At 43.1% G+C, this 24,717-nt stretch overlaps 1 protein-coding gene across 2 annotated transcripts in view; it reads right to left on the bottom strand.

Annotated features, from left to right (window-relative positions):
* Nucleotides 1–2,598: 2,598 nt before the first annotated feature.
* The window catches only part of CB4H12orf75 (chromosome B4 C12orf75 homolog), a 38,296-nt gene continuing 16,177 nt past the window's right edge, over nt 2,599–24,717 (bottom strand). The window contains exons 2-5 of one of the 2 annotated variants that reach the window (XM_053226681.1): nt 8,625–8,660; nt 7,495–7,574; nt 6,667–6,701; nt 2,599–2,813 (exon numbers count right to left, since the gene is read on the bottom strand). In XM_053226681.1, the coding sequence (XP_053082656.1) occupies nt 6,697–6,701; nt 7,495–7,574; nt 8,625–8,660 (121 nt within the window). In that variant the 3' untranslated portion in view covers nt 2,599–2,813; nt 6,667–6,696. Of the gene's footprint in view, nt 3,469–6,666; nt 6,702–7,494; nt 7,575–8,624; nt 8,661–24,717 lie in introns of both variants that reach the window. The other variant, XM_027070944.2, reaches the window with a different exon arrangement.

The following is a 24,717-nucleotide window of genomic DNA, read 5'->3' as shown; positions in this document are numbered from 1 at the left end:
TTCGTGTGAGACGAGACCAGGGTGGTAAGCAGTGTAAATGGAAAAGTGAGAATGTGTCTTGGCATCCAGGGACAGACAGCAACCTAAGCCAAAGCGAAGGGAAGAACCGATCACAGGGCCACGAATTTGTTTCACAGAAGCCAACTCACACTCCCCGTGGCACAATGGCCCCAGGACTATCATGTCCTTAGGAACTTAGGCAGTTCTCTGTGTTTGCTTTGGAGTCTCCCTGCCTCTCATTCAGGCTTCTTTCCACACAACAGCTTATTCTGACATACAAATGTTAAATTGGTGTATCATATGGACTAATTTGTGGATGTTGATCATCCTTGCATCTCTGGGATAGACCAACCTTGATCATGGTGTGTGATCCTTTTAATGTATTGCTGAATTTGGTTTGCTAGTATTTGTTTCGTTGAGGACTTTTGCATCTATGTTCATCAGGATTATTGTGCTGGCCTGTAACGTTCTACACTGTGGGGTCCTTGTCTGAGAAGAATAGGTATTACATCTTTGAATGTTTAATAGAATTCACCAGTGAAGCCACTTGGTCCTTTTGTTTGTTGGGAAGTTTTGGTTACTGATTCAATCTCTTTACTGGCCATTGGCTTATTCAGATTTTTCTGTTTTCTCAAGATTCAGTCATGGAAGATTGTATATTTCTAGGAATTTATCCACTTCTTCCAGATTGTCCAGTTTGCTGGCATATAGTAGTACGTTTGTAGTATACTAAACTACTATATAGAAGTAGTTTGTTTGTAGTAGTCTATTACGATCCTTGTATTTCCATAGTATCAGTTGTAACTTCTCTTTCATTTTTGATTTTAGGTATGTTAGCCTATATGTTAGCTCATCTACAGTTCCAAAGAACCAACTCTTCACTTCACTGATCTCTTCTACTATCCTTTTAGTCTCTATTTCATTTATCTCCACCTTATTATTTCCTTTCTTTGGGTTTCATTTGTTCTTTTCCTAGTTCTTTTACGTAAGAGTAAGCCATCTAGATCCACAGGGAGCACCTTTCAAGGTATATCACATATACAGTCTTGTGGGTCTGCAATCCTAAACCCTGCAGACTTTCCAGACCAGGAAATCTGGAGGCATCCCCAGGGGCACAACTGCAAAACTCATGGCTTTCTGGGAGATTATCAGCCAGCTGTTAGGAGGCCAAGGGAGAGCTCCAATACGGTTATCTTCCTGCCCATCTTCCCTGGGGGCACCTCTGTAGCCTAAGAATATGTGGCAAACCAGAAGCCTAGAAGCCTGCCCCTCGGACTGAGGCTCCAGGACAAGAAAATCTCCTTTTTCACATGAACCCTGGAGGTAGGTTTCAGTCCTCTGCTTGTGCAGTGCCCTGGGGGGTGGCAACCCATCAAGGACTGATTGTCCAACGGGTCTAGAAACACAATTGCCCGTTCCCACCAAAGCCAGGTGCTCCGTGACCCTTGTGTGGGCTGCACATGCCCTGTGGCTGGCACAGTGGGCCATGGGGGCAGGGCACTCAGCTGGAGCTGGGTGGGCTTTGGCTGCCGTACCTGCAGGCAGGACACTTCCACCAGAGCTAGCAGGCTTGGGGGGTGGGGTACAAAAATGGCGACCGTCAGCACTAGTCCCAACAAGGCAGAAGTAGAATGCAAAAATGGTGTCTGCCAGCACGTCTGTCCCCAGAGACTCCCAACAGATTCCCGTCTCTCTGGCAGATGCTGCAAGATTAACAAATGAGTCCCCTACGCATATGATCTAAGCATCTTTTACACTTACTTTTGTGCTGGGTCCTGGGATGAGTGGGTCTGTGTGTAAGCCCTTTAAGAGAGGGGATTTTTCATTCCCTAAAGCCCTCTGGTTCTCCTGGAAGTCAGCCCTGTTGGTTTTCAAGGCCAGGTGCTTTGAGGGTTCATCTCTCTGACGCAGTTCCCAAGGGCTGGGTTACCTGATGTGGAGCAAAACCCCTCCCTCCTCAGGGACAAGCTCTGTATCAGTGAGACCCTTCCCAGCTGCTGGTCTCTGTGCCTAGGGTGGAGCTGCTTGCAAGAGCATGACTGTGCCCCTCCTCCCCATTCCGTGTGGCGCTTCTATCCTTTGTTGTGGAGGCGCGGTTCAGCTAGCTTTCAGGTCCTTTGCAGAGGGAGCTGCTTCACGTGCAGATGTAGTCTGCTGTGCACGTGGGAGGAGATGAGTTCAGGATCTTTCTACGTTGCCATCTTGAACCTCCTCCCAATAAACTGTCCTGATAAAATATTGACAACAGCTATTAGGACCACACAGATCTCCCAGATTTACTCTTTCCTCAGAGCTAGGTCCCATGGCTCATGACACCCCAGATGCAGCCAGCAACCACTCGAAGCAAGATCCAAGACTCCGCTCTGGCCACCTGCTCAGAAAAGCACTTTCGATATATATTTATCAATTTGACATCCCAGTGGTTGTCACAGACCAGATATGTGAGACAATGTCTTCCTTATGAAAAATTCTGATTCTTCAAGGCAACTGGGTTATATACATTGTTAGCTTTATACACTGATACAGTATCTATATATCACAAGGCCATGTGTGACTTCTTTGAAAGTGATCTTTTAAAAAACAATTAAGAAATCCAGGTGAAGAGGGATTAAAAATGTTTTAATTGTTGAAATACATCGGTAAACTGAGTAATCTACATTGCAATACTAAGCGGCCACACATCCTCAAATAAAGAACTTTCCATACACCCCACGAACCATCAGTCACAAATCCTCGAAGAGAGTATAGAATTAACATGATGAGAACGGGAGAATCGATGGATACGAAGGATCCAGGGTGACATGAGCCTTCGGCTAAAGAAAACAAAGTTAATCGAAACACGCGTGGGGCATGCAAATTTCAGTGGCTTATTTTTAAATATTGCAACATAAGACACACCGTTCCCAACTGAAGAAATTCTCTGACGCTTACATAAAGCTGAAAACCAAAAGGTAAAAAAGGGAAAGAGGTAACAGTAAGAATCAACTTAACCATTATTACAGCTAAAAATTAACGTGACCTAAAAATAGTGAAAGGTAACACACAAATATATTACTTTAGGGAGTTCACGTATAGTGCCTTAGTATCTGAAGTCATAACTAGAATAAGGATTTTGTTATATAAAAACTATCAAAAAAGTATCAGTGAAAAGACATGATCTTCATGAGCTGTGTCGAGTGGCCAAGGTGACGATGCTGCCAGGCATAGCAGGCTGGCTCCAGGCACCAGCTTGTGTCAGCTTGTCTTCCACAGGTGGACCCCAGAAAGTCCCATCTGCCCATGTACTGTTCACCCACTTCCTGTCTAGCACCACGACATTCAACATGTACCCATGTTTCAACTACAGACTTAGGAATCTGGGTGGGGAGGGGAGGCGAAGCAGGTGACTATTTAGAATTTCCTCGGGAATTTCTGTGCACATTATGATGTCCCATGGGGTGCAATTCCTTCCAAATCTTAACGAGCAAGCTGTGAAGACAACAAACGTCAAAGGGGGAAAGAGTTAGCGAGCTTAAAAAAAGTACAACTCAGGGAAAACAAATATCAGCTTTAAGCTGGTTTTTTAGCTGATAATTTCAGCTAAATTACTTACTTATTCTTCCTTTCAGTAAAACACACATTCAAGATTCACTCAATACTTATTTAAGTCTAAATATGTGGCCAGCACAGTGCGAAGCACTGATGACACATATATAAAGAGACAAAGAGCAGTGGGGAAAGAGACTTACGGGCTTAGAATTAAAATATGACACGATAAGCGGCGCCTGGGTGGCTCAGTAGTTTAAGTGTCTGACTTCGGCTCAGGTCATGATCTCTCGGTTCGTGAGTTCGAGCCCCGCGTCGGGCTCCGTGCTGACAGCTTGGAGCCTGGAACCTGCTTCAGATTCTGTCTCCCTCTCTCTCTGCCCCTCCCCTGCTCTCACTCAGTGTCTCTCAAAAATAAACATTAAAAAAATACACACACACACACACACACACACATATATATATATGATATGACAATGCCCAGACCAGCTGCACATCAACATCACCCAAATTAAAGACACAGACCGCTCAGCCATAACATCGTTTCTTTCCTACTTGGCCAAACCCTGCTGGCAGAGGTGTAGCCATCCACACTATCTCCAGCTCTCCCAAGGGAATCTGCTTCAGCCAGGCCCTCCATGGGCATCTGAGAGCATCACTCAAGCTTGTCTGGGCTGGGAGTACTCCACACATCTAGATGGGCACAACTTTCACCCAAGAGTCATCTGTAGAAGAAACTATACTTTTGTAGCAAGACAGAAGTCTTGCAGGAGATTCTGAAATCATTACGCAGTTTGTTTCAAAAAGTAACCAAATTAACTTTGAGCTCTGGTCACCGAGTGGCGTTATTTCGAGAGATTCTGTACATGCTAGGTCTAAAAAGTCTCCGATCCTTTCCAAGAAGTATTTTTCTCTGCAAAGGACAGTCTTCTCGGGGTTTCTGAACAATAACTTAAGCCCAGAGAGCCATGAGCTCAGACATATCACAGGGAAGTGATGCTTAGCAACTACGGAAAAAGGAGAGCCTTTCAACTTAGAAAACTTCTCAGGCAATTCAAAGAGAGTGGGATGGCAATAAAATAGTATGTGTTTACAGTCATGAGCAGTAAAGAGGTATTTTAGAAGTCGTGGGCTGGTTTACCAGCAAGATTGTTAAATTGTTATCAGGGAATTTCATATACACAAAGTCGAACCACCATCTATCTTGTCCAGCTGTCCCATGAGAAAACAGATATTGAGAAAACCTGAGAGAAGGTAAGGGCTTCCTCTAAGGTCATGCATTAGTAACAGAGCTCCTGAGTCTCCTGATACACATCTCAAGACACCTCTTTCCACTCTATTCCTGTACTTTTTGAAATACAACCCATTTTGAGGAGAATAACATATGCTTGCTTGCAATTAGATTATCTTTTCTACTCGAAGCAAATAACAAAAGCATTTCTGCACAGGGGAAAACTAGCAGGGAATCTAGAGGGTTAGAACTCTATTAGAAATTCTAGAAACAGAGGCGCCTGGGTGGCTCAGTTGGTTATGCATCTGACTTCAGCTGAGGTCATGATCTCGTGGTTCATGAGTTCAAGCCCTGCATTGGGCTCTGGGCTGACAGCTCAGAGCCTGGAGCCTGCTTCGGATTCTGTGTCTCCCTCTCTCTCTGGCCCTCCCCTGCTTGTGCTCACTCTCTCTCTCCCTCAAAAATAAATAAATATTAAAAAATACTAGAAATAGAAAATCTCCAGCCAATTCCCAAAAAGAAACTCAACACTCTATGACGTGGTCATGGGCACTAGGGAATAAAGCTCCATGATGCTTTTGCCTTGAGGAGAAAGTCTTTGAAGAAGTGTCTACCCAAGATTGTTGTATATCTTGTCAGGGAGAAACTGATTACGGTTTCTGGGTCCCTGTCCCCCAGTGGGAAAGCTTATTTGTCTGCACCTGTAAGCTTATTCTGTGATCCCTCCCCGTCTCAAACACCAACTCCAGTAACTGGCCATGAGCAAGAAGTTGGTTCAGTCTCAAATCAGTTTTGCTTTGGGTCTGCCAAAGGCTGGATTCTGGTTACAAAAAATAGTATGATGGAAGATGATGATGATGATGCTAATGATGACAACGATTGCAGAAACTACCATTTATTTCATACTGAATCCTAACAACACCCTTCAAGCTAAGCATTAGTGCCATTTTACAGATTATAAAACAGAGGCTACGAGGGGAAAGTAACTTGCCCATCTAATAAGTGAAAGAGCCTGAATTCAAATCCAAGGTTGTCTTACTCCCAAAGAGAATGGGCTGTCTCAGGAGAGAGGGCATTCCTGATCACAGGATGTTCAAGAGGCTGGATGTCATTCAGCAAGACTGAGAGGCAGCAGGGATCTAAGCATCATATGTGTCATGGGACAGGTGGAGTGAGACTTTCTGCCTCTATGGAAATGCTACTGGGGATCTTTTAGAGACCGGCACACATAGTGAATAAAGGAAAACTTTTTTCCTGTCCTTGTTCTTGCTTGTCTTATGATAACTCTAACTCTAGGCTCTCTGCCAGGATAGCAGGTCCACAATGCCTCATCTTTTACACAGTGGTTGCTTCTGTGCATACTGGACGTGTTTTGTAATACCCAACCTGTAAACTTGGTCTATGGTTTTACTCTTCCCACCTGCATAAGGGAATCTCTGTATACTGAGGACTGCCCATCTCTACATCTCTGCTCTGTATGAACCCTGGCTACTGCCGAACACTTAATATTGATCCTGATCTAATTCCCAGTCCCAGCCTCTCTGGTCTCTCCCTATCTGTCATTTCCAAAGTCTCAGCCCCTCAGTTTTTGGTAACGAAAAGTGACACCTCTGTGTTTTAGGTAAACACTTAGCTTGTTCTTACTAAATGAATTAAGTTGCATTTGAAACAAAAAGAAATGAAAAATAAAATTAACTGCAAAGAAAATTGATCTAATTATCAAAGACCCCTCTACAATATCACATGCTCCATTTCCTAGAGTTAACCCCAAGATGTGACCCCGCCTACCTAATCTTGAAGTTCAAGATTTCTTAGAAATACATAGCAATAATATCTATTCATCCGTATATACATAGCAATATCACTCATCAAGGCTAAATATGTACAATTACTTAGAAAACATACAGTACCTCTTGATCATTGAGTCATGATATTTTCTTCTAATCTTAAAGAGAAAATTAAGAAAAGTTAAATGACCAGATTATAAAGAACATATTCTAGTTTCCTATAAAATGATGAATACTAGTGACATATATGTATGTGCTAGTCCAGATCATAAAGCAGAGAAATAACAATGAGAAACAAACAACTATAGTATGTTACAAATAAGGTAACATAGCCTGTGTGCAAATTATACATATTAACAATCCTTTCAAACGATGCCCCAGACAACTGTACGGTGGCCGATAATGAGCACTCTTCACCACAAGCCACACATTTAACAAGCTAGCTGTGAGGCTGCTGTTATGCACGCTATCATGAAAAAGACATCATTAGCCCCACCATTACTACTTATTAAAACAGAAAAAGGGACCTCGCTTCATTTACTTATACAATAGGCAGTTGTTTTTTCATCCGATCATCAGACTGCCATCAGCATATAAAAGGAATATATTACAAGAACTTACCTTTATGTTCTAGAAGAACTCCGTAAACTTACTGAATCATTTGCTATCACTGTCACACCAATCGTCACTGAGGTTAACAATAAATTTAAACTATCCGTGGGAAAAAAAAAAAACACAAATAGACGCTAAATTCTGCCCTGGAATTACTCTCACGATGTGGGTGCCAATGTCAACCAATGATTACAATGAACAGATAATGGCTTTTCTACATGGTTAACTGCAACTAAGTAATACGTAGGTTGAGCTGGGCAAGCTGAAACATAAATTTCATATTTTCCCCCACAAAATGAGCAGATATTTAGAGAAAGTAAATATCACAATTTTACTTACTTTTTCGTACAGTCTTTGTTTGATTGGATACCATATTGACAGCTTCAGATGGGAGACCAACATATACCCCTCCATAGTTTCTTTGTGATAAGAAGCAGATACAGAAAAATCAGACCAATATTAAGGGAGCTCAATATTTGCAGAAAAGTGATAGAAGCTTGGGATACTGCCAACAATTAGAGAATTATTAAAATAACTCATGACTTTTCAAAAGTAGAATTTAGAATATAACTGCCCTTGGAAATACAATGTTTTCTATGTTAAAAAGAAGCTCTACATGAGAAAAGAAAGCTATGTCAATGGAATTTTTTTGATATTTAACTTGGAATGGAAAAGAAAAAAAGAAGTTGGGATTTTTGTAATTTAGTACAGTAATAAATATCCATAGAGTGACATGGTAGTTAATGAGTCAACAGTCATCAAGAATTTGGAGTGGTCAATGTGGTAGTTGCTATGGACACACAGAAATAATTCCCTGTAGGTACATATAAACATAAAAGGAGGGGAGAGAGAGCTAACGAGAAATGAGAGTAGAGTGCAGCCAACCAGAGGAGGAGAGGGAGGGTGGAGGTGAACACCTCCTTCATTGCTGCGACAATGAAGGAAGTCATCAGTTAGGGAGAAATAGCACGTCCAAAGGCCACAGAATGGAAAACAGCTATGACAGGCCATGTGTAAAAGACAAAAATCGAGCATGCTTGAAAGCAAGGCCCGTGGGGCACCTGGGTGGCTCGGTTGGTTAGGTGTCCGACTTCGGCTCAGGTCATGATCTTGCTGTTTGTGAGATCGAGCCCCACATCGGGCTCTGTACTGACGGCTCGGAGCCTGGAGCCTGCTTCAGATTCTGTGTCTCCCACTCTATCTGCCCCTCCCCACTTACACTCTATCTCTCTCAAAATAAACATTAAAAAAGAAATTTAAAAAAAAAAGCAAGACTTATAAACTCTGGGCAAGTTCTTTTTCAGATCACATGCTCCTACCTGTATTCTCTGTGCCAAAAGTTTTCTGGGTGTAACCAATGCTATTGGCAATGCACTACAGTGTTAAATTACATCCATGAGTTAAATTAATCCATGAAAGACAGCCAGAATTATTCACTTAATTAAAGCCAGATTCAATATCAAACATACCTCCTCTTGTCATCTTCCGTTATCGATTCTTCTGTTCTGAAAGGTCAAAAATATTTGCTATGAGCCATTTGGTCACATTGCCACAGACTTTATTTTTTGGTTATAAAAAGAAGAGGGCTACGGACATAAAGTCAATTTTGCTTATTTAAGTTCTCCCATCAAGTATTTCTATAACACTCTTGTTTCCACCTCAATCATTCATGCACTAAAAAAAAAATGTCATTTTCTACTTAACAAAATGTGCAAATCCAGCAAATGCCAAAAAGTCCAACTGCTAACAAAAGGACAAATGGACGGCAACCAAGATTGGAAAGAGCACACTAACACAGCCTCAGGAAGCCTGGTCTCTTGTCATGGGTGTGCCACCAGCACAGACGGGCTGTGGGCAAGTTGCCAGCCTGCATCTCATCTGTAAATTAAGTGGCCGACCAGATGCCCAAGGTGCCCACCCTCCAGTCCTAGGGTACTGTGATTTTGTGATTCTCATGCCACTCGGTGGTACAATTCTCTCTAGGTATGAGAGATTTCTTTAGTGCAGAAGGGTGTTATGTTAGTTTGACTTCCTTCTATATAAAACGGGCCATTTTACATGTGATCTACTGCACAGAGAAGGAAGAAATGTTTAAAAGGTGACTTTTAGAGGGGATCACAATTTTAAAATGTACAGCATCTTTCCTTGCATGAGAGGAATCCATATTCTACTGATACTCCTTGGCATATTTCTAAGAGGATAGGGAAGCTTTCCCTCAAGCACTAGTTAGCATACATAAGTTACTTTTCTTAAAGGCAAAAAACCAAGATTCAAATGTATCTGGCTGAATCCAACATGTAATCCTAAAGGGCTTTAGGATTTCAACAAGAAAGAATGAACCACCGAGTCTTCTAATTTTAGGGATTGTCTGATCGTGGTTTCATCCATTTAAAAGTTGGGAATGCTTCAAATGAATATGTACAAGAGATTTTGCTTCATTGCAACCTCCAGTAAGTCTCAAGCCTCTGCAGAAGGGAGGTGTAGATTTGGAAATCGTCCGTTGAACACTGGCCACGCCCACAGCTACTACTCCGATGGAGTGCAAAATCCATCTTGAGATCTAATTTATCCAGATTGAGCACATAACCTAAATTTGCCAGATAACCGTCAATTTCATTCATTTCTTGCTAAAGCTGGATCGTTTTTTAATTCAAAGGTGTCAAAGTCATACTGTATTAGAAATGGTGTTAAGCTTTAGGGAAGTGGTATACAAGGTGTTGTTCACCACTTTTAATTAAAATGGATTTATAACCCGTTAGTATACATAATAGGGCAATGATGGTGACTAACTGGTTCGAGATTATTAGAACTGTTTACCTTGGTCCCAAATGGCTAATCCCATCATGATGTTGTTTCTGAAGCTACTGGTAGGTTTGGACAAATACAATGTCTCATTTTCTGGCACAGATATATATATTTTTTTTCATATCCAACTCTGGATAATTCTTTCTTAATTCTTTCTCCCCTTGCCTGATTCTGCTTAAGGATACACTAAAAGTTTTAAAATATATTTTAGCTCCCCCAAATATAAGAAAATAGTAAATTATTTTTAATCTACTGTCTCTTATAAAGTATTCAATATCCTGAAACCCACTCTGTGCTCTCCATTATAAAATTAATCAACAACCTTGTACATCTAACTTGCAGGAAATGATAATGCAGCTGCCACAGATATTGGGTGATAAATTAAGCTTCACACAAATTACTAAGTCATTAAACATACCATTTATAAAGACTTATTAGATACCCACACTTTTAAGCCTTCAAATGCGCTACAATGCCTGCCTTTGTATATATGCCCCCACGTGCGAGGCCGCTCCTTCATCTGTTCCTTCCACACACAATTATTCTACAATACAAAGACCACATGGGTAAAAATGGCGGCATCGCTGAGTCTCTCCTGTGTGTCAGACACAGGGCAGGGCACTTCACAGGCATCTCACAGGGCACCTCACAACAGCTCTGCAAGTTTGGACCTGGGGAAGCAGGTTCACAGAGCCGTGTCATTAATAAATATGTGAGCCAATTAATAAATATGCGAGACCAACAAGGAAGACTGACATTTAGACCCCGCCTGACACCAAAAACTGTGCTCCATGTTCTAATTCATCACTTGTCTCTCAAATAGGAAGATGGAAAAGTCAGAATGCTGCCAGTGACAAAACAGCAGGTGGCCACTCCCGACCTGGGACCTGCCTCCACACCGCTCTTGCAAAAGCTTTTGAGCATCACCGGGCTCTCACAGCCTCCTGTGGAACTGTGCAGGCATTCTGCTCGTGCTATTACATGGCTTCCTCATCACACGGTGGCTTTTAGCCACGTTTTCAACATGAAAACCTGAGGCTCTGAAAGGCTGAGTGAGTAGCATGACCAAGGTTACAGAGCCAGGTAACAGAGCCAGAATTCAAATCTCAGTTTGTGTGATTCCGACTCCTGTTTCAGAAACTGTGAGCCCATATGCGGGTATATCAGAGAAACACCCCCATCTACCAAGCTGGATCTCTCCAATTTTTATCACTCTGTTTAAGGAAAGAGGAAAAAGTAAGACAGTAAAAGAGTCTTAGTCAACATTTTGTTAGCATTCGGAGAAACTTCTAACTGCTCCAGGGGCAGTCAATCCTCACAGAACTTGCTGAATTGCTATACAACTCATTTTTATACAAGTTTAAAAATTGTCCTGATGGACAGTTATGTTAGAATCTATTCATCTGAACAGCCAGATCCAGACTGAGGTTAAATCAGAAAATGGTGGTTGGTCTAAGTCCAATCTCCTTGTGAACTGACAGGTCTGAGCCAGTGTGGTCAGATGCCTGGGAACCAAATGCTGCCCTGCCCGTGGCCAAGTGGACAGCATCCTACCAGCTGGCATAATGTGGTCCTGACCCAACTGCATTAGAAGAAGAAATGGTCCATCAAGCAGCAGCAGAGATTACTGAAAGGTCATTTCTTACTGAAGAGAAGTGGACATTATCTTGGAGCAGTCCAAAACTTGGGGTTGAACTTACTATATACTGCTAAGCACTTACCAAGCTTTCAGAATTCTAATCCTTGGGGAAATTCTTAAGTTTTGAAGAATGCCCTTGCTGCTTAAATATCTGGGCTGCCCCACCCACATGTACACCATTTTAAGGAATCACTGGGTTTTGTCTCCTTATAAAACAAAATTTGGAAAGATTTTGTTATCAACCCGCCTTAATAATTCATTGGCAGATATTTTCTCAGACGTACAGGTGCCCAAAAGAGCTTCTGATGAGCACGGGATGACCCAGGGGCAGCCTGTGTCTCTGACTCAAAGGCAAATCAGTTTTACATTTTGGTAAGCCTGTGCCATCTCCTTTCGGACACATGCAGATTTCTGTTTGGTTTCCGAAGTCATGAAAATAGTCTGTGGTCGTCTGTCAGTCCCACTGATCCAGAACACCAGGCTGGGAACCGTGCTCAGGCCAGAGCGTCCCCCACCCCCACCCCACCCCCACCATGGAGGAACTTCTATTTTCCACTGAGGACTTGATTATTTTTCTTTTCTGGTCACTACAGTTTAAGTAGGAGGGCAGTAGCTACTGTGAGGCCTGCAGCTGTGAATGTGGCTCAAGTACTAAATCTGGCCCCCCAACCGGTGAAGGAAGTGGAGGGAGCCACACCTCCCCCAGCTTTGTGTGAACAGCAAGCCATGGACAGATGGTCTAGAAGGTCCTCAGCACTACCCTATACGCTGCCGGCACTAAAGCAGAGAGGTAAGGGCACAGAATGAGACGGCTCCAGCCTCGAACCTTAGGGAGAAGAGCCTGAAGCCTGAATTGTTCCCTGCTAGAAAACATCAACAGAGTGAAACCTAGGCCAATTCATGGCAGACAAACTGGAAAAGAGGATAAACTGCTTTGCTGCACTTAAGCCCCGCCCTCCTCAGGTGCTAACTGGTCCCAATATCTCTACAAACTCAGCCTACCCATAATCTTGTTCCCTTAGAAAAGGAGCAAGGACACATACATCAACCAGGCTAAATCCCCCATCATGGTAATCCACTCCCAAAGAATAGTTCTGAAACACAGTTCAAGAGTCAACGCCCAGACAGCTACAAGCAGAGGCACTGAAAACTGGGAAATGTACCAGAAACAGGGAAGAATCCTTGAGGATGAGGTTTCTACTAGGAGACCCAAACACGGAGTTATAAGAGGTAAGGGACCAGCTACCATAACCAAATCACCTACAAACAAAAAGTGAAAGGTAATTTTTACTGACTCCTTTCCCCTCCATGGAGCCACAGGCTGGGGTCAAGGAGAGGGAGGGAAAACCAGCACAGATTACCAAGAGGTCAAGAGTGATCTGGAGACAACTATATGGCATTTCAAGACAAATTCTGCTCCTGCTCGGGCACCTGTGCAGGACTCTGTCTCCTGTCAGCTGTGACCTCTCGCTTCCAAAACCTGCCCCTCCCCACACCCTGGGCTGTGGGGCTGGGACTCTGACAAAATACTCTCCTCCGCCGCCAGTCTCCCTATTAGGTTCCACCAAAGGGAATGCTAGAGGGACATAAAAAAGAGACATAAATGCAAAGGAGGGAAAAAGGGCTGCTCTTTCCAGCTGTGCTCTGTCCCTGTCTGCATCAGCCCAGCAGCTGGCTCCAGTCTCCAGAACAGGCCCCGGATTACAACATTCAGATGTGACAGCACCGACCTGGCAGTGCGCACCCCACCCCCACCCCCACCGCCTCAGAAGCCTGGGTCCCAACCCACAGACTCCTCCTCCTCCAACTCCCAGATTATGACGTCCCCAACCTCCTTCCTTCGTCACTCCAGCCTGAGAAGTGGTAGCCACTTCCTGCTATTCCCGCCCCTGATCAGTCAGTCAGCTTTCCCTATCCTCCAAGACCCGCTTAACCAACTCCTCATAGTGAATTCTTTCTGTTAATATAGTTAATGTGGTTTCCTTTTCTCTGTGTGGATGCTAACCCATACATTACTTGGAGGCAAGAGGGGTTTATCTCCCACCTCCTGAATTGAAATGTCTTACTGAAGCGTCAAAAGCACTTGTGACTTGCTGTTTATCCAGGTCAATGCACGGGACCATTAGGATGTGCTGAAGGATACCAGTAAGATCAGGATATTGCAGAACAGAGGATGAGGGGAAGCAGGGGGATCTATGGAACAGAGGCAAGACTGTGATGTATACTGTTGGCCTTGCCAGGTAAAAGCAAACTGCTTCTGTACTCCTTGCAAACTGGTGCAGAGAGAAGGGATTTGCCACACCAAAGGCTGCATAACAGGGGCTAGAGGCTACACTAACTATTTTCCATAAGGACACCACACCTTGAATGGCAGCTGAAATTGCCCCTTCACGAAGTTTGCAATAATCAAAGTCACTCTCTAAAATAAACCTCCCTCCTGGACAGACCAAACAGGCAAGTTAAATGGGGATGTGAGAAGTATCTCCGTGCCATCATTTTATCAAGTCTTTGGTGCTGGCACTAATTTCTGCAGTTCCCCCTAGAGATGCTGTATCCCTTTTTGTTTATTATTCTAGTAGGGAAGGAAAATTCCATGGGCTTCCACTTGGCCCTTCCTGCCATGACAGTCATTACTTTGCAGGTCAAGGAGCCAATGGGTGGCTTCTCCCAGTTGCCAAATATGTCTCCTCTGATTATGAATTCAAGAACTAAGGAAAAAAACCAGAGCATGGGTCTCCAGGCTACTGGGCACACTATAATTTGAACATTAGCCAAGTTTCCCATCATAAGCCCACACATGGACTTCTGGGCTACAGTGGCATTTTTGGGTCCTCAGGAATTAACATCAATTTAGAGTCAGTATCTAGAAAGCTCTAAAAGGTCCAGGTACTTCCTTTTGCTCTGGACACAGCTACTCTAGTAAACAGACAAAGGTCCCTTGAGAAGGTGTGGAGAAATACCTACAGTATATACAGGTGGCAGTGACAAAAGTTCCCTCAAGAGAACATGGCCTCAATCACTGGGAGTCTGACTTGGTTTGGGAAACTGGGTTAAGTGGCTATGCCTTTCCACTGTAATGACTCAAATTAGGTTTCTGGCTCATAGACCAGAAGTTTTCCTCTTATAAAAAAATACAGAGAGGGAGAAAATGACCCTTTAGAAGGCAATCCTTCTAATTTATCCCTAGACAGGCTGTTATCCACCAGCTATCATCAGAGTTCCCTCCAGGATGAGCCCCTGTGCCCCGTCATCCCAACCCTGCTATCTATTATGGTAAGTGTGCCCACCTTGTGGTTAAGTTCCACTACCACTTGGTAGACATGCGATCCTGTCCTCTGGGATTCTGTCATACCACATGAGATAAAGAGCCCATCTCAGGGGCACAGCCACCTTGCAGAGGACCACCCCCTTAGTGCTTATTGGGTACACCCTCTCACTATGCATTCCCCAATTTACTCAAAGCTTAGTGGGGATGGGGGGCGGTGTCCTCTGCAGTGGGGAGCAGGTCATACTTGAGAAATTCACACCAATATCCCAATTTCCTTAAGCCTTTGGATTCCTTCCTCTCCAGATCCCAGGGAAGTTGTGACCTACTCTGCCCCTGAATAGAGTAAGCTCAATGATGCAGAGTCTCGCCAACCAGGTTAATAAACTGTTAGAGTCCCCACCATGCACCTGAATTATTCAATACAAAATCTCTGTTAAATACAATACCAGCCCCATATATATTCCTTCCACCTTGGTCTCACACTGTTAGATCCATTTCCACACACATTCCTTCAGTTCCTGGTAATATAAACTACACAATCCTGCAATTACTTTGTAGTATAAGCTCTTTCCTATAAGACACAAAGTCAGGTCAGACTTTGTGTCTGTCCCTTGGGAGCACATGGAGCTCTGACTCTATCTGTGTGTCTAGAGGAAAAGAAGGGGTGGACGGAGTAGGTCTTGAGGACAAGCAGTACCTAACCAAACCACCTCCCCAGATGAGGGGACCCTATTCCACACCTCCCCACGTAGCCAGGCTATTCCTTTCCCAAAGGCACTGACAGGAAAACCAGAAGTTTCTGTCTGGCAAAGATGGGGAAAGAAAAGTCAGCTTTGTTTCACGTCAATTCTAATGTAGGCCAATCTAGTGCTCTAACCAGAGAAGTAAGAAACAGAAGAGGCTCAAACAGCTGTCTCTATTAGAACTGGAAACTGAAAAGCTATGAAGTACTCCTTCAACGTGGAACTGAATCTAAAACAGTAACAGAAAAAGCCCTTCCATCTGACACCGTTTCAATGGCCTAACACAACACAGCAAGAAAGTCACAGCCCTCTTCATTTCTTGTTTCCCCAACTCAATAAAGAGTAGAGGGGGAAGGAAAAGTGTGAAGAGGCAGGCAGACTGTCTTTTTTTTAATGTTTGTTTGTTTGTTTGTTTAGAGAGCTTGGGGAGAGGGGCAGAGACAGAGGGAGAGAGAATGTCAAGCAGGCTCCATACTCAGCGTGAAGCCCAACGTGGGGCTCAATCCCACAACCAGGAGATCATGACCTGAGCTGAAATCAAGAGTCAGACACTCAACCAACTGAGCCACCCAGGCGCTACCCCCCCCCACCCCTGCCATTTGCCCTAATGCACAAGGCAAGAAAGTCAGGGCCCTCGGGGCACCTGGGTGGCTCAGTCAGTTGAGCATCCAACTTCAGCTCAGGTCATGATCTCGAGGTCTGTGAGTTCGAGCCCCGCCTTGGGCTCTGGGCTGACAGCTCAGAGCCTGGAGCCTGTTTCGGATTCTGTGTCTCCCTCTCTCTCTGCCCCTCCCCCACTCATGCTCGTTCGCTCTCCCTCCCTCTCTCTCTCTCTCTCTGTCAAAAATAAATAAACATTTTAAAACAATTAAAAAAAAAAAAAAGAAAGTCAGGGCCCTCTTGATTCCTGGTTTCCCCAACTCAGTCAAGAGTAAAGGGAGGGAAGGAAACGTGTAGAGAGGCACATAGGCTGGCTTTTTTTTACTTAGTGGTGTAAGCAAACACGTATTTGAATACGTTTAAGGGTCTGGAAAGGCCAAGATTTAAACGCAGTTTAATTTACGGCTAAAGTTACAACTTCAAGTCCTCTGTTAGCAGGGACGTGTGCCCCACTCAGTGTCAGTGAAGGGAGAGGCACAGGAGAGAGATTCAAGGAACAGAACCTGCAGGAAGGGGTTCGGGTACAAACATGGTCCATTTTGCAGTCATGCCTACGACGGCCTTAGAAGGAAGACTTACTTCCGTCGTGCAAAGAGCAAAGGAACAAAGTAGTACTAACAGCCTTCCATTAATTTTAACAAGAAGGCACTCCATTTTCTGCTTACGTGTGAGCCACTACTATACAGAGTGCACTTGCGGGATATGCTTGTTTTCTCCAGAGGGGGCATAACTGAAAGCCTGCTGCTAAATGGCTTCCTCTAGTATCAGGACAATGCTTTATTTCTAATCATAGACAGCATTTGAAAATGTGTGGAAAGTGACGTCATATTTGAAGAAATGTAATAATGAAATCATTTTTAATCATAAGCTGACACCCCATTTTAGGAGGAAAACCTTTTAAACCACAAGAACATTTCTTACAAACATATGGAACATAACAATTTTGGGCCAGGTTTAAGCAATACATCGGGCATTTAATTAAAAATGGCTCTCCGTCTGTTAACAAAAAGTTCAGCTTCCTTTATCAAAGAATAGATAGATGTTCGCAGGCAAAGAATGTGTCGAGGGTAAAGCCACCCCTTGGGACTCAGGCTCACAGGCTCTGACTCAGATTCTCGGTCACAGCATCAACCACCATGTTTGCAAAGACCAGGGTTACTGAGGGTGGAGCACAGGTGAACACATTTGCCCCACTTTGGGGATTGTTGAAAAGATAACTCCTCCGTTAGTTTAAAAATGACACACCCTTGCAGACTAGTAGACTGGTTACTGATTTCTATCTCACCAAAATTGACCCAGCCCAAGACCCTCCCACAGGCATGGCAGAAAAAGAAGAAGAAGAAAAAAAAAAAAAAAAAAAACAACCCAACCGACCAACGGCAACCACCACAACTGAGCTCACAGTTTCAAAACTGCTTTCTTCTATCTCAGCATTTCCATCATATACTTCTAGCCTACTTCCTGTGAACCTGCTAAAGCCAGCACAGGGTCCCTCCTACCCTTCTCAGAATCAGTGTCTATATGGATCTACATTCTCTAGGTAATGGCACACCCCATCTGCTTCATACCAGCTTTGAGGACCTTTCCTAAATAAACCAGAGAGACTGGATTTCCCCCTAAACATAAATAAGCTCTGACTTTTTTAAAGTCAAGATTCCAGAAAATGAGCTGCCTCAAAACCAGCTACGTGTCTGTGGTCACTGTTTGGGGCAGGCTGGCTCCCTTCTGCCTGTCCTTTTTTGCATGAACATATTTGCGGCCGCCTATTTAAAACCAACTATCTGCATAGAACACTTCAATCTTTTAGTTTATTCTACTGTGATTTCAACCCGATCAATAACTATCACTTTAATGAAGAGAAACCTTATTCAGAGTCACTCTATCAAATAAAAACCACTACTTTTTCATCCTCAGTAATACCTGGTAGTCAAAATATTTTCGTCACTATCATGTGCTTGGTTTCTGGGTTGTGTAGAATAGCTATCCCAAGTGACCTAAAAAAAAAAAAAAGGTTCCGAAGATAAAATAAATGGAACCATGGCATGGATACATGATGTTCACTTTCAAGAACAAATACAGATAAATATTAGCCAGCAAGCGAGCCACTCCAATTATCATCTACTGTTTCAGCCTTGCCACAGCTTGCCTTAAAATTCACAAAGTTCTCATTTCCCTAGCCTTCCAGAACGAACACAGTTGTGTGGCAAGGAAATGATTTATATTTTTACTTATCAAGAAAAATGTTCTAAATATAGAGCTTCTTATTAGCGATAATCTAACAAGTAGAAAAAACAGCCTGCAGTCTCTTCTTTTTCCATATTTGCAGGGTTGCTAAAGAGGCCAAACTTATTTTGATTTGTAAACAATCAGATTTAATATGGAAACCTCTGGAGACCATGTGCGTAGCTCTAATTGTCTATCTTTAGTTGCCATTCATGATAATATTCTGGAATAGGTTTATTAACTGACAATGTTGACTTCCCGCTGGCACTACAGCTCCCTGGATAAAGTAGAATCATTTAATTTTCTTTATAATACGTTCTTTTGATGACTCCTGCTTTTTAAGTGTGATTCCAATCAATTCTACCAAACACTTAATTACGTATTTTGGAATATATGTAATCTCATTCATTTCTTCAAGATTTCAAAACTTCTTTGAAGAGTTATCTTTAAATCTCTCTTCTTGTATGACCCCCTTGGCCAATATTGGTCCTGTTCTTTCGTCCAGAATGTATTACTGGAAAACATGAATAACATTCATTCTTTGTATAAGGGCAATGGATTGAAAGCCAAATTGCAATTCCCCTCCCCTCCTTCTGCTCTCCTTCTAAGAAACACACAGTGCTTGGGATCATTTTGGCAATGGCTGTAGAAGCATCATTTGTTAAAGACAGGAATGTTCTCTCCACCTCCTTATCTTAAGAAAACTTGCTTTTCCCTGATGGTATCACTTTTCTCAAAATCTCCCAGTGTCTCCAAACAGGAGATGAAGCCAGCAGGCTCCCAACCTCCCCGCAGAGCTCTTTCCGATAGGGCCAATGTCACCTTCCTTCAAACACTCTCCTCTGGACACTGGAACCCTGCTACGGCAGCCCCAAATACACTAAAGATTTTGGCCCTGACCCAGAGGTTTTCTTCTGAACCATCATTATCTTGGAGTATTTTAAATTCCATGAAAATCACCCAATCGACCTTTGCTTCACATTTTGCTGACTTCCCCTATTCCAACAACTTTTGTTGCTACTCTAATAACTCCCTCCATGACTGCTCTGAAGAGCTTAGTTCCTGGAATTACTTCACCTCTGACATTTTACAGTAGACAATCTCACTCCCTAGAGGGGGGAAAAATCATTATTCCGATCTTCCCCTCTCCCCGCATCCCCAAGAAGCCTCCAGTCCAGCCATCCGCCCACTCTCCCCATTCATCAGCCCCTTAGGCTCCCCCTCTCCAGCATGTGCCTTGCAGCCAAGCATTTCATCAACCCTTGCTGGTCACACCAAGCTCTGTGTCCCGGGATGAACCCACCCATCTGCTCTCTGTCTTCCTGTTCCTACTGCACTGCCCTACCTAAGGAGAATCGAACCGTGTACCGACAGGCAGACAGCGGGACTGCGTGGTTCTGAACTGCAGCTCTGCAGTTGTTGTGCAGAGCCTCTGCCAAGTCTTTTCAGTGACACTTAAAACATCAAACACTTCTAACTCCCATGTATAGGCAGCAGCAAAGCATAATGCCAAGTATCATCCTGGGATACTAAATATACTGTACCAATAACCATCACAACCCTTGAGCAGTTACTTAACCTCTCTGGGCCCTATATCCTCATTTGTAAAATGAAGCAGCATTACTGTCTCCATCAGATCATCACGGGTACAGAATGGGATAACATAGATGCTGGAAATCACTATATGGCATACAGTCCTCAATAAAGATAAGCTCTAGGAACTGAGAACAATGATGACGATAATGATGAAGATGGTTGCCCTGTACACTTACCATCATCCCAATTTTACGGCTAAGATTACGGAGGACACCGCCACCCGGGTAGCTCAGTCAGTTAAGCGTCCAACTCTTGATTTTGGCCAAGGTCATGATCTCACATCATTCGTGGGATCAAGCTCTACTTCAGGCTCTGCACTGAGAGAGCAGAGCCTGGTTGGGATTCTCTCTCTCAAAATAAATACAGTTAAAAATAAAAAATAAAAATAAATAAACGCGGGTCTCTCTGCCTCCAAAATGCATGCTTTTTCATTGTCACTTCCACACCATGCACCTCAACCTCCTGCTTCTTCACCAATACACTCAGGTTTGTAACTAGGAGTAGAGAGTGTTCAGCTGACACAGGTGCATTAGACATGAGAAATTCATAAAGGATTCCAAGGACACTCGAGATGAAAGAGTCATAATCTCATTTTAATTTAAAAAGCAGCGCTTCAATGTATTTTCTGTTAACTCATTCTGAGATATTCTCCTCTGTAGCTGCTACCTTCCAGAGCAATGAAATTGCTTTGTCAAGAACGGAATCCTCATGAAAGGTCACCATACAAGTTCTAAGCAAAAAAAGTATTTGAAATACCTCATTTAAGCTGAGTGGCTATGATCTTTTATTTTCAGTAGCAAACATTAAATTAGTGTCATCTTCTTTAATACTGTTTCTTACTAAAATATGTTTGTAATATTCTTATAAATATCGCTTAAAATTTGAATAAAGAGATGGAAATTGACCTAGTGCAGAATGTACTTTGCGTATGTTTGCCCCATTTGGGTAACAGCATCCCAATTTGTCTGTAGTGTGAGGACCACCACTCTCCCACTCTTTGACCTATATGGTCAGGTGGAGCTAATGATGCTGATTGGCTCCAGTGGTAGACACATGACCCAGGCCTGGCCAATGAGAAGCCAACATTTCCCTGGCTCAAGGGTTGATTCTGAGAGAGGAACATGACCCATGCACTGGCAGGGAGAGTCCTAGCCCTAGGATTTTTAACCATACTACTGGGAAAGAAAAGCTCTTTTTCCACAGGAATAATAATAATAATTATTATTATTATTATTATTATTATTTTAAGTATCTCACTACCCAGCACAGAAACCAACACAGGGCTTGAACTCATGACCCTGAGATCATGCCTTGAGCTGAGATCAATAGTCAGACGTTCAACCGACTGAGGCACCCAGGCGCCCCTCCACAGGAATTATTAATCTGATAAGATAAAAAGTTGGCCATCTCCATCGCTACTTGGGAAAGCTTCCTAAGAATGGAGCCTAAAACAGGAAAGCAGAGATGAGTTTCTTCCTGTCATTTGATCACCTGGATCCAGCTGTGACTAGGGCCAAACCCCTGGAGCTTTTCCATTACACATGCCAATAAATTCCTTCTTGTTTGTTTGTTTAGGCTAGTTTAAGCTGGGCTTCTGCCATTTCCAACCAAAAATATCCCAACACAACCTATTTGTGCCAAATAGCTAAGAAAATTCACTGAAATAAGGCAAAAAGCATGGTTGATTTTTGCAGGTTTGTGAAAGCAGCCAACTGTCATCACATGGAATCCACATCTATTTTGTTTTGCATGTTACAGCACTGTGATTTAATTTTTAAGAGACAGAGGGAGAGAGAAAAAGAAAGCCTCACTCACTGATACGCATGCATCTGTGCTATGGTGATTACATTTCTCTACAAGCATATTTCAGAGATATTGCAGGCTAGGTTCCAGACCATGGCCATAAAACAAGTATCACAATAAAGCAGGTCAAATGAATGTTTTGGTTTCCCAGTGCATATAAAAGTTATGTTTGCACTATATTGTAGTTTATTAAGTGTACAATAACATTATGTCTACAAAAACAATGTACAGACTTTAATCAAAAAGTACATTATTGTTAGCCATAATCACAGATCACAATAACAAATATGACATTGAAAAGGCTGAAATATTGAGAATTACCAAATGTGACACAGACACGAAGTTGCAAATGCTGTTGCCAAAAAAAAAAAAAAAAAAAAAAAAAGGCTCCCACAGATTTGTTTGACTCGGGGATGACACAAACCTTCAATTTGTAAAAAATGCAGTATCTGCAAAGCACAGTAAAGCAAAAATGCAATAAAAAGAGGGTATGCCTGTATATCCTCACCCAGGCTTCCCTCCACATCTCAAGTTACTAAGGTTAACTTTCTCTCTAAGTTGTTTAGCCCTTCCACCTCTTCTGGGATTCACTTCCATCAGATGGTCCCTCTTATCAGAGATGACACCCTCCCCAAACCACCCTCAGCACATCTCAGTCCGCTGGTTTCCACCCTTCCGTCCATGGGCACTTAGAAAATAAACAAAAAGCAAAACAAACTTCCATCCACACACACAACCGAGCAGAAATAGAAAAATGAAGAAATGGAAGAAAATTGTGTAAAATGTTCATGATGGCTGTTTCTGGTGGTAGGATAATAGCTAATTATTTTCTTTTTAAAAAAAGTATTTTTCTGCACTTTCCAAATTTTCTAGGTCTTCCTTTTATAACAGAAATACACTTTTGGGGCGCCTGGGTAGCTCAGTCAGTTAAACCGACTTCAGCTCAGTTCATGATCTCGCAGTTTGTGAGTTCGAGCCCCCGTCGGGCTCTGTGCTAACAGCTCGGAGCCTGGAGCCTGTTTCAGATTCTGTGTCTCCCTCTCTCTCTCTGCCCCTCCCCTGCTCATGCTCTGTGAGTTAAAAAAAATTTTTTTAATGGAAATACACTTTTTAAAAATATGCTTCCTCTTTTTTTTTTTTTTTTACCTTTTTTAAAGTTTTTATTTAAATTCCAGTTAGCTAACATTCAGTGTATATTAGCTTCAGGTGCACAATACAGTAATTCAACGCTTCCATTCATCACCCTCTCTTAACCTAACACCAGCCTTCCCTCCCTTACTGGCAAACATTTTAAAACGAAAGACCACACACCATTTCCCCGCTCCTCGCCCATTTCCACCTTGACCCAATTACTACTCACATCACTCAGTGGAAACTACAGTCCCCCAGGTGACCCGTGTGGCCACCACGCCACATCCAATGGCTTCCCTTCCCCCTTTAGCCCATCTACCTATTTGGATTGTTAGCCATCCCTTCCCGTGGCTCAAGTTTGAAACCACAACACGATCCTCAGATTTGCCCTTCCTTTCCTTCTCCACTCTGTCAGTCAACAAACCTTAATCCTATTCCAAGAGTACTTTGAACTCAGAGCAGCTCTTCTCTTTCCCAGGGCTACTGCTTGCTGTCTGCCCCTCCGTCTGCCTCCCTCTTAACTCCCTTACCCCCTTAACTCCCCATGCGTCCACTCTTCCCCCAGCTCACAAACTGCCCTGTCTTGGGAGTTATCACCCTAAAAGCTCAAACACAATCTTTGAATTCCCCACCTTGAAATTCTAATGGCTCCTGAATGCATATAACATCAAATGCAATTACTGGCCTGGCACCAAAGGCCCTTCACAAGCCAGCTCAGGCCATCGGCCTCGTCTTACATCTCTGCTGAGCATCCTCTCCAGGCTCCAGAACAAACTGACGGGCCCCTCACAGAAGAGCTGAGGCTCTCTTGCACCCATGTGCTTCTTGTCATGCTCCTCTGCTTGGACTGCCATTCTTCTCTTCTCCACACGAACTCCTATTCATCCCTCAAGACCCAGACCAGCATTAAATTCTGACTATTTTAATAATTAGCACCTATCACTCTATTTTGATCCCCAAGAGACAATAACCTACTAAAAGGCAGAAGTATCATTTTATTTGTTACTATATCCTGGCTTCTTGTCTACAGAAAAGAGGCAAACAGGAAAGAAAAGGCAAACCTTCCCTAGAGAATGGTTTTTTTTGTTATACTAAGAGAGTGATTATAGTATTTCTCACTTCTAAAACTAAACCATAATCCCCCCAAAAGACTTTTATGTTCTCTGCACACTAATATGATGGTTGCCCTACATGAAGTTCTGTACTCTTAGCACCCATTACATAATTTTGGCCACTTCTTTTGGTTTGGGATCAGTCTCTCTAGATTAAAAAATTAAATCTTCATGAGTCACCTGGGTGGCTCAGTCAATTAAGCGTCCGGCTCTCGATTTCAGCTCAGGTCACGAACTCATGGTTCATGAGTTCAAGCCCCAAATCAGGCTCTACACTGACATTGTGGAGCCTACTTGGGATTCTCTCTCTCCCTCTCCCTCTCTCTGCCCCTCCCCTACTCATGTTCTCAATCTCAAAGTAAATAAATAAACCTAAAAAAATTAAATCTTTGGGGTGCCTAGGTGCCTCAGCCAACTTCAACTCAGGTCATGATATCACGGTTCATAAATTCGAGCCCCGTGTCAGGCTCTTTGCTGACAGCTCAGAGCCTGGAGCCTGCTTCAGAATCTGTGTCTCCCTCCCTCTCTCCCTGTCCCTCTCCTGTTCACTCTCTCTCTCTCTCTCAAAAATAAATATTAATT

The sequence above is a fragment of the Acinonyx jubatus genome, chromosome B4, assembly GCF_027475565.1.
Source record: "Acinonyx jubatus isolate Ajub_Pintada_27869175 chromosome B4, VMU_Ajub_asm_v1.0, whole genome shotgun sequence".
Lineage (NCBI taxonomy): Eukaryota > Metazoa > Chordata > Mammalia > Carnivora > Felidae > Acinonyx > Acinonyx jubatus.
This window is presented reverse-complemented; position numbering and strand designations above follow the sequence as displayed.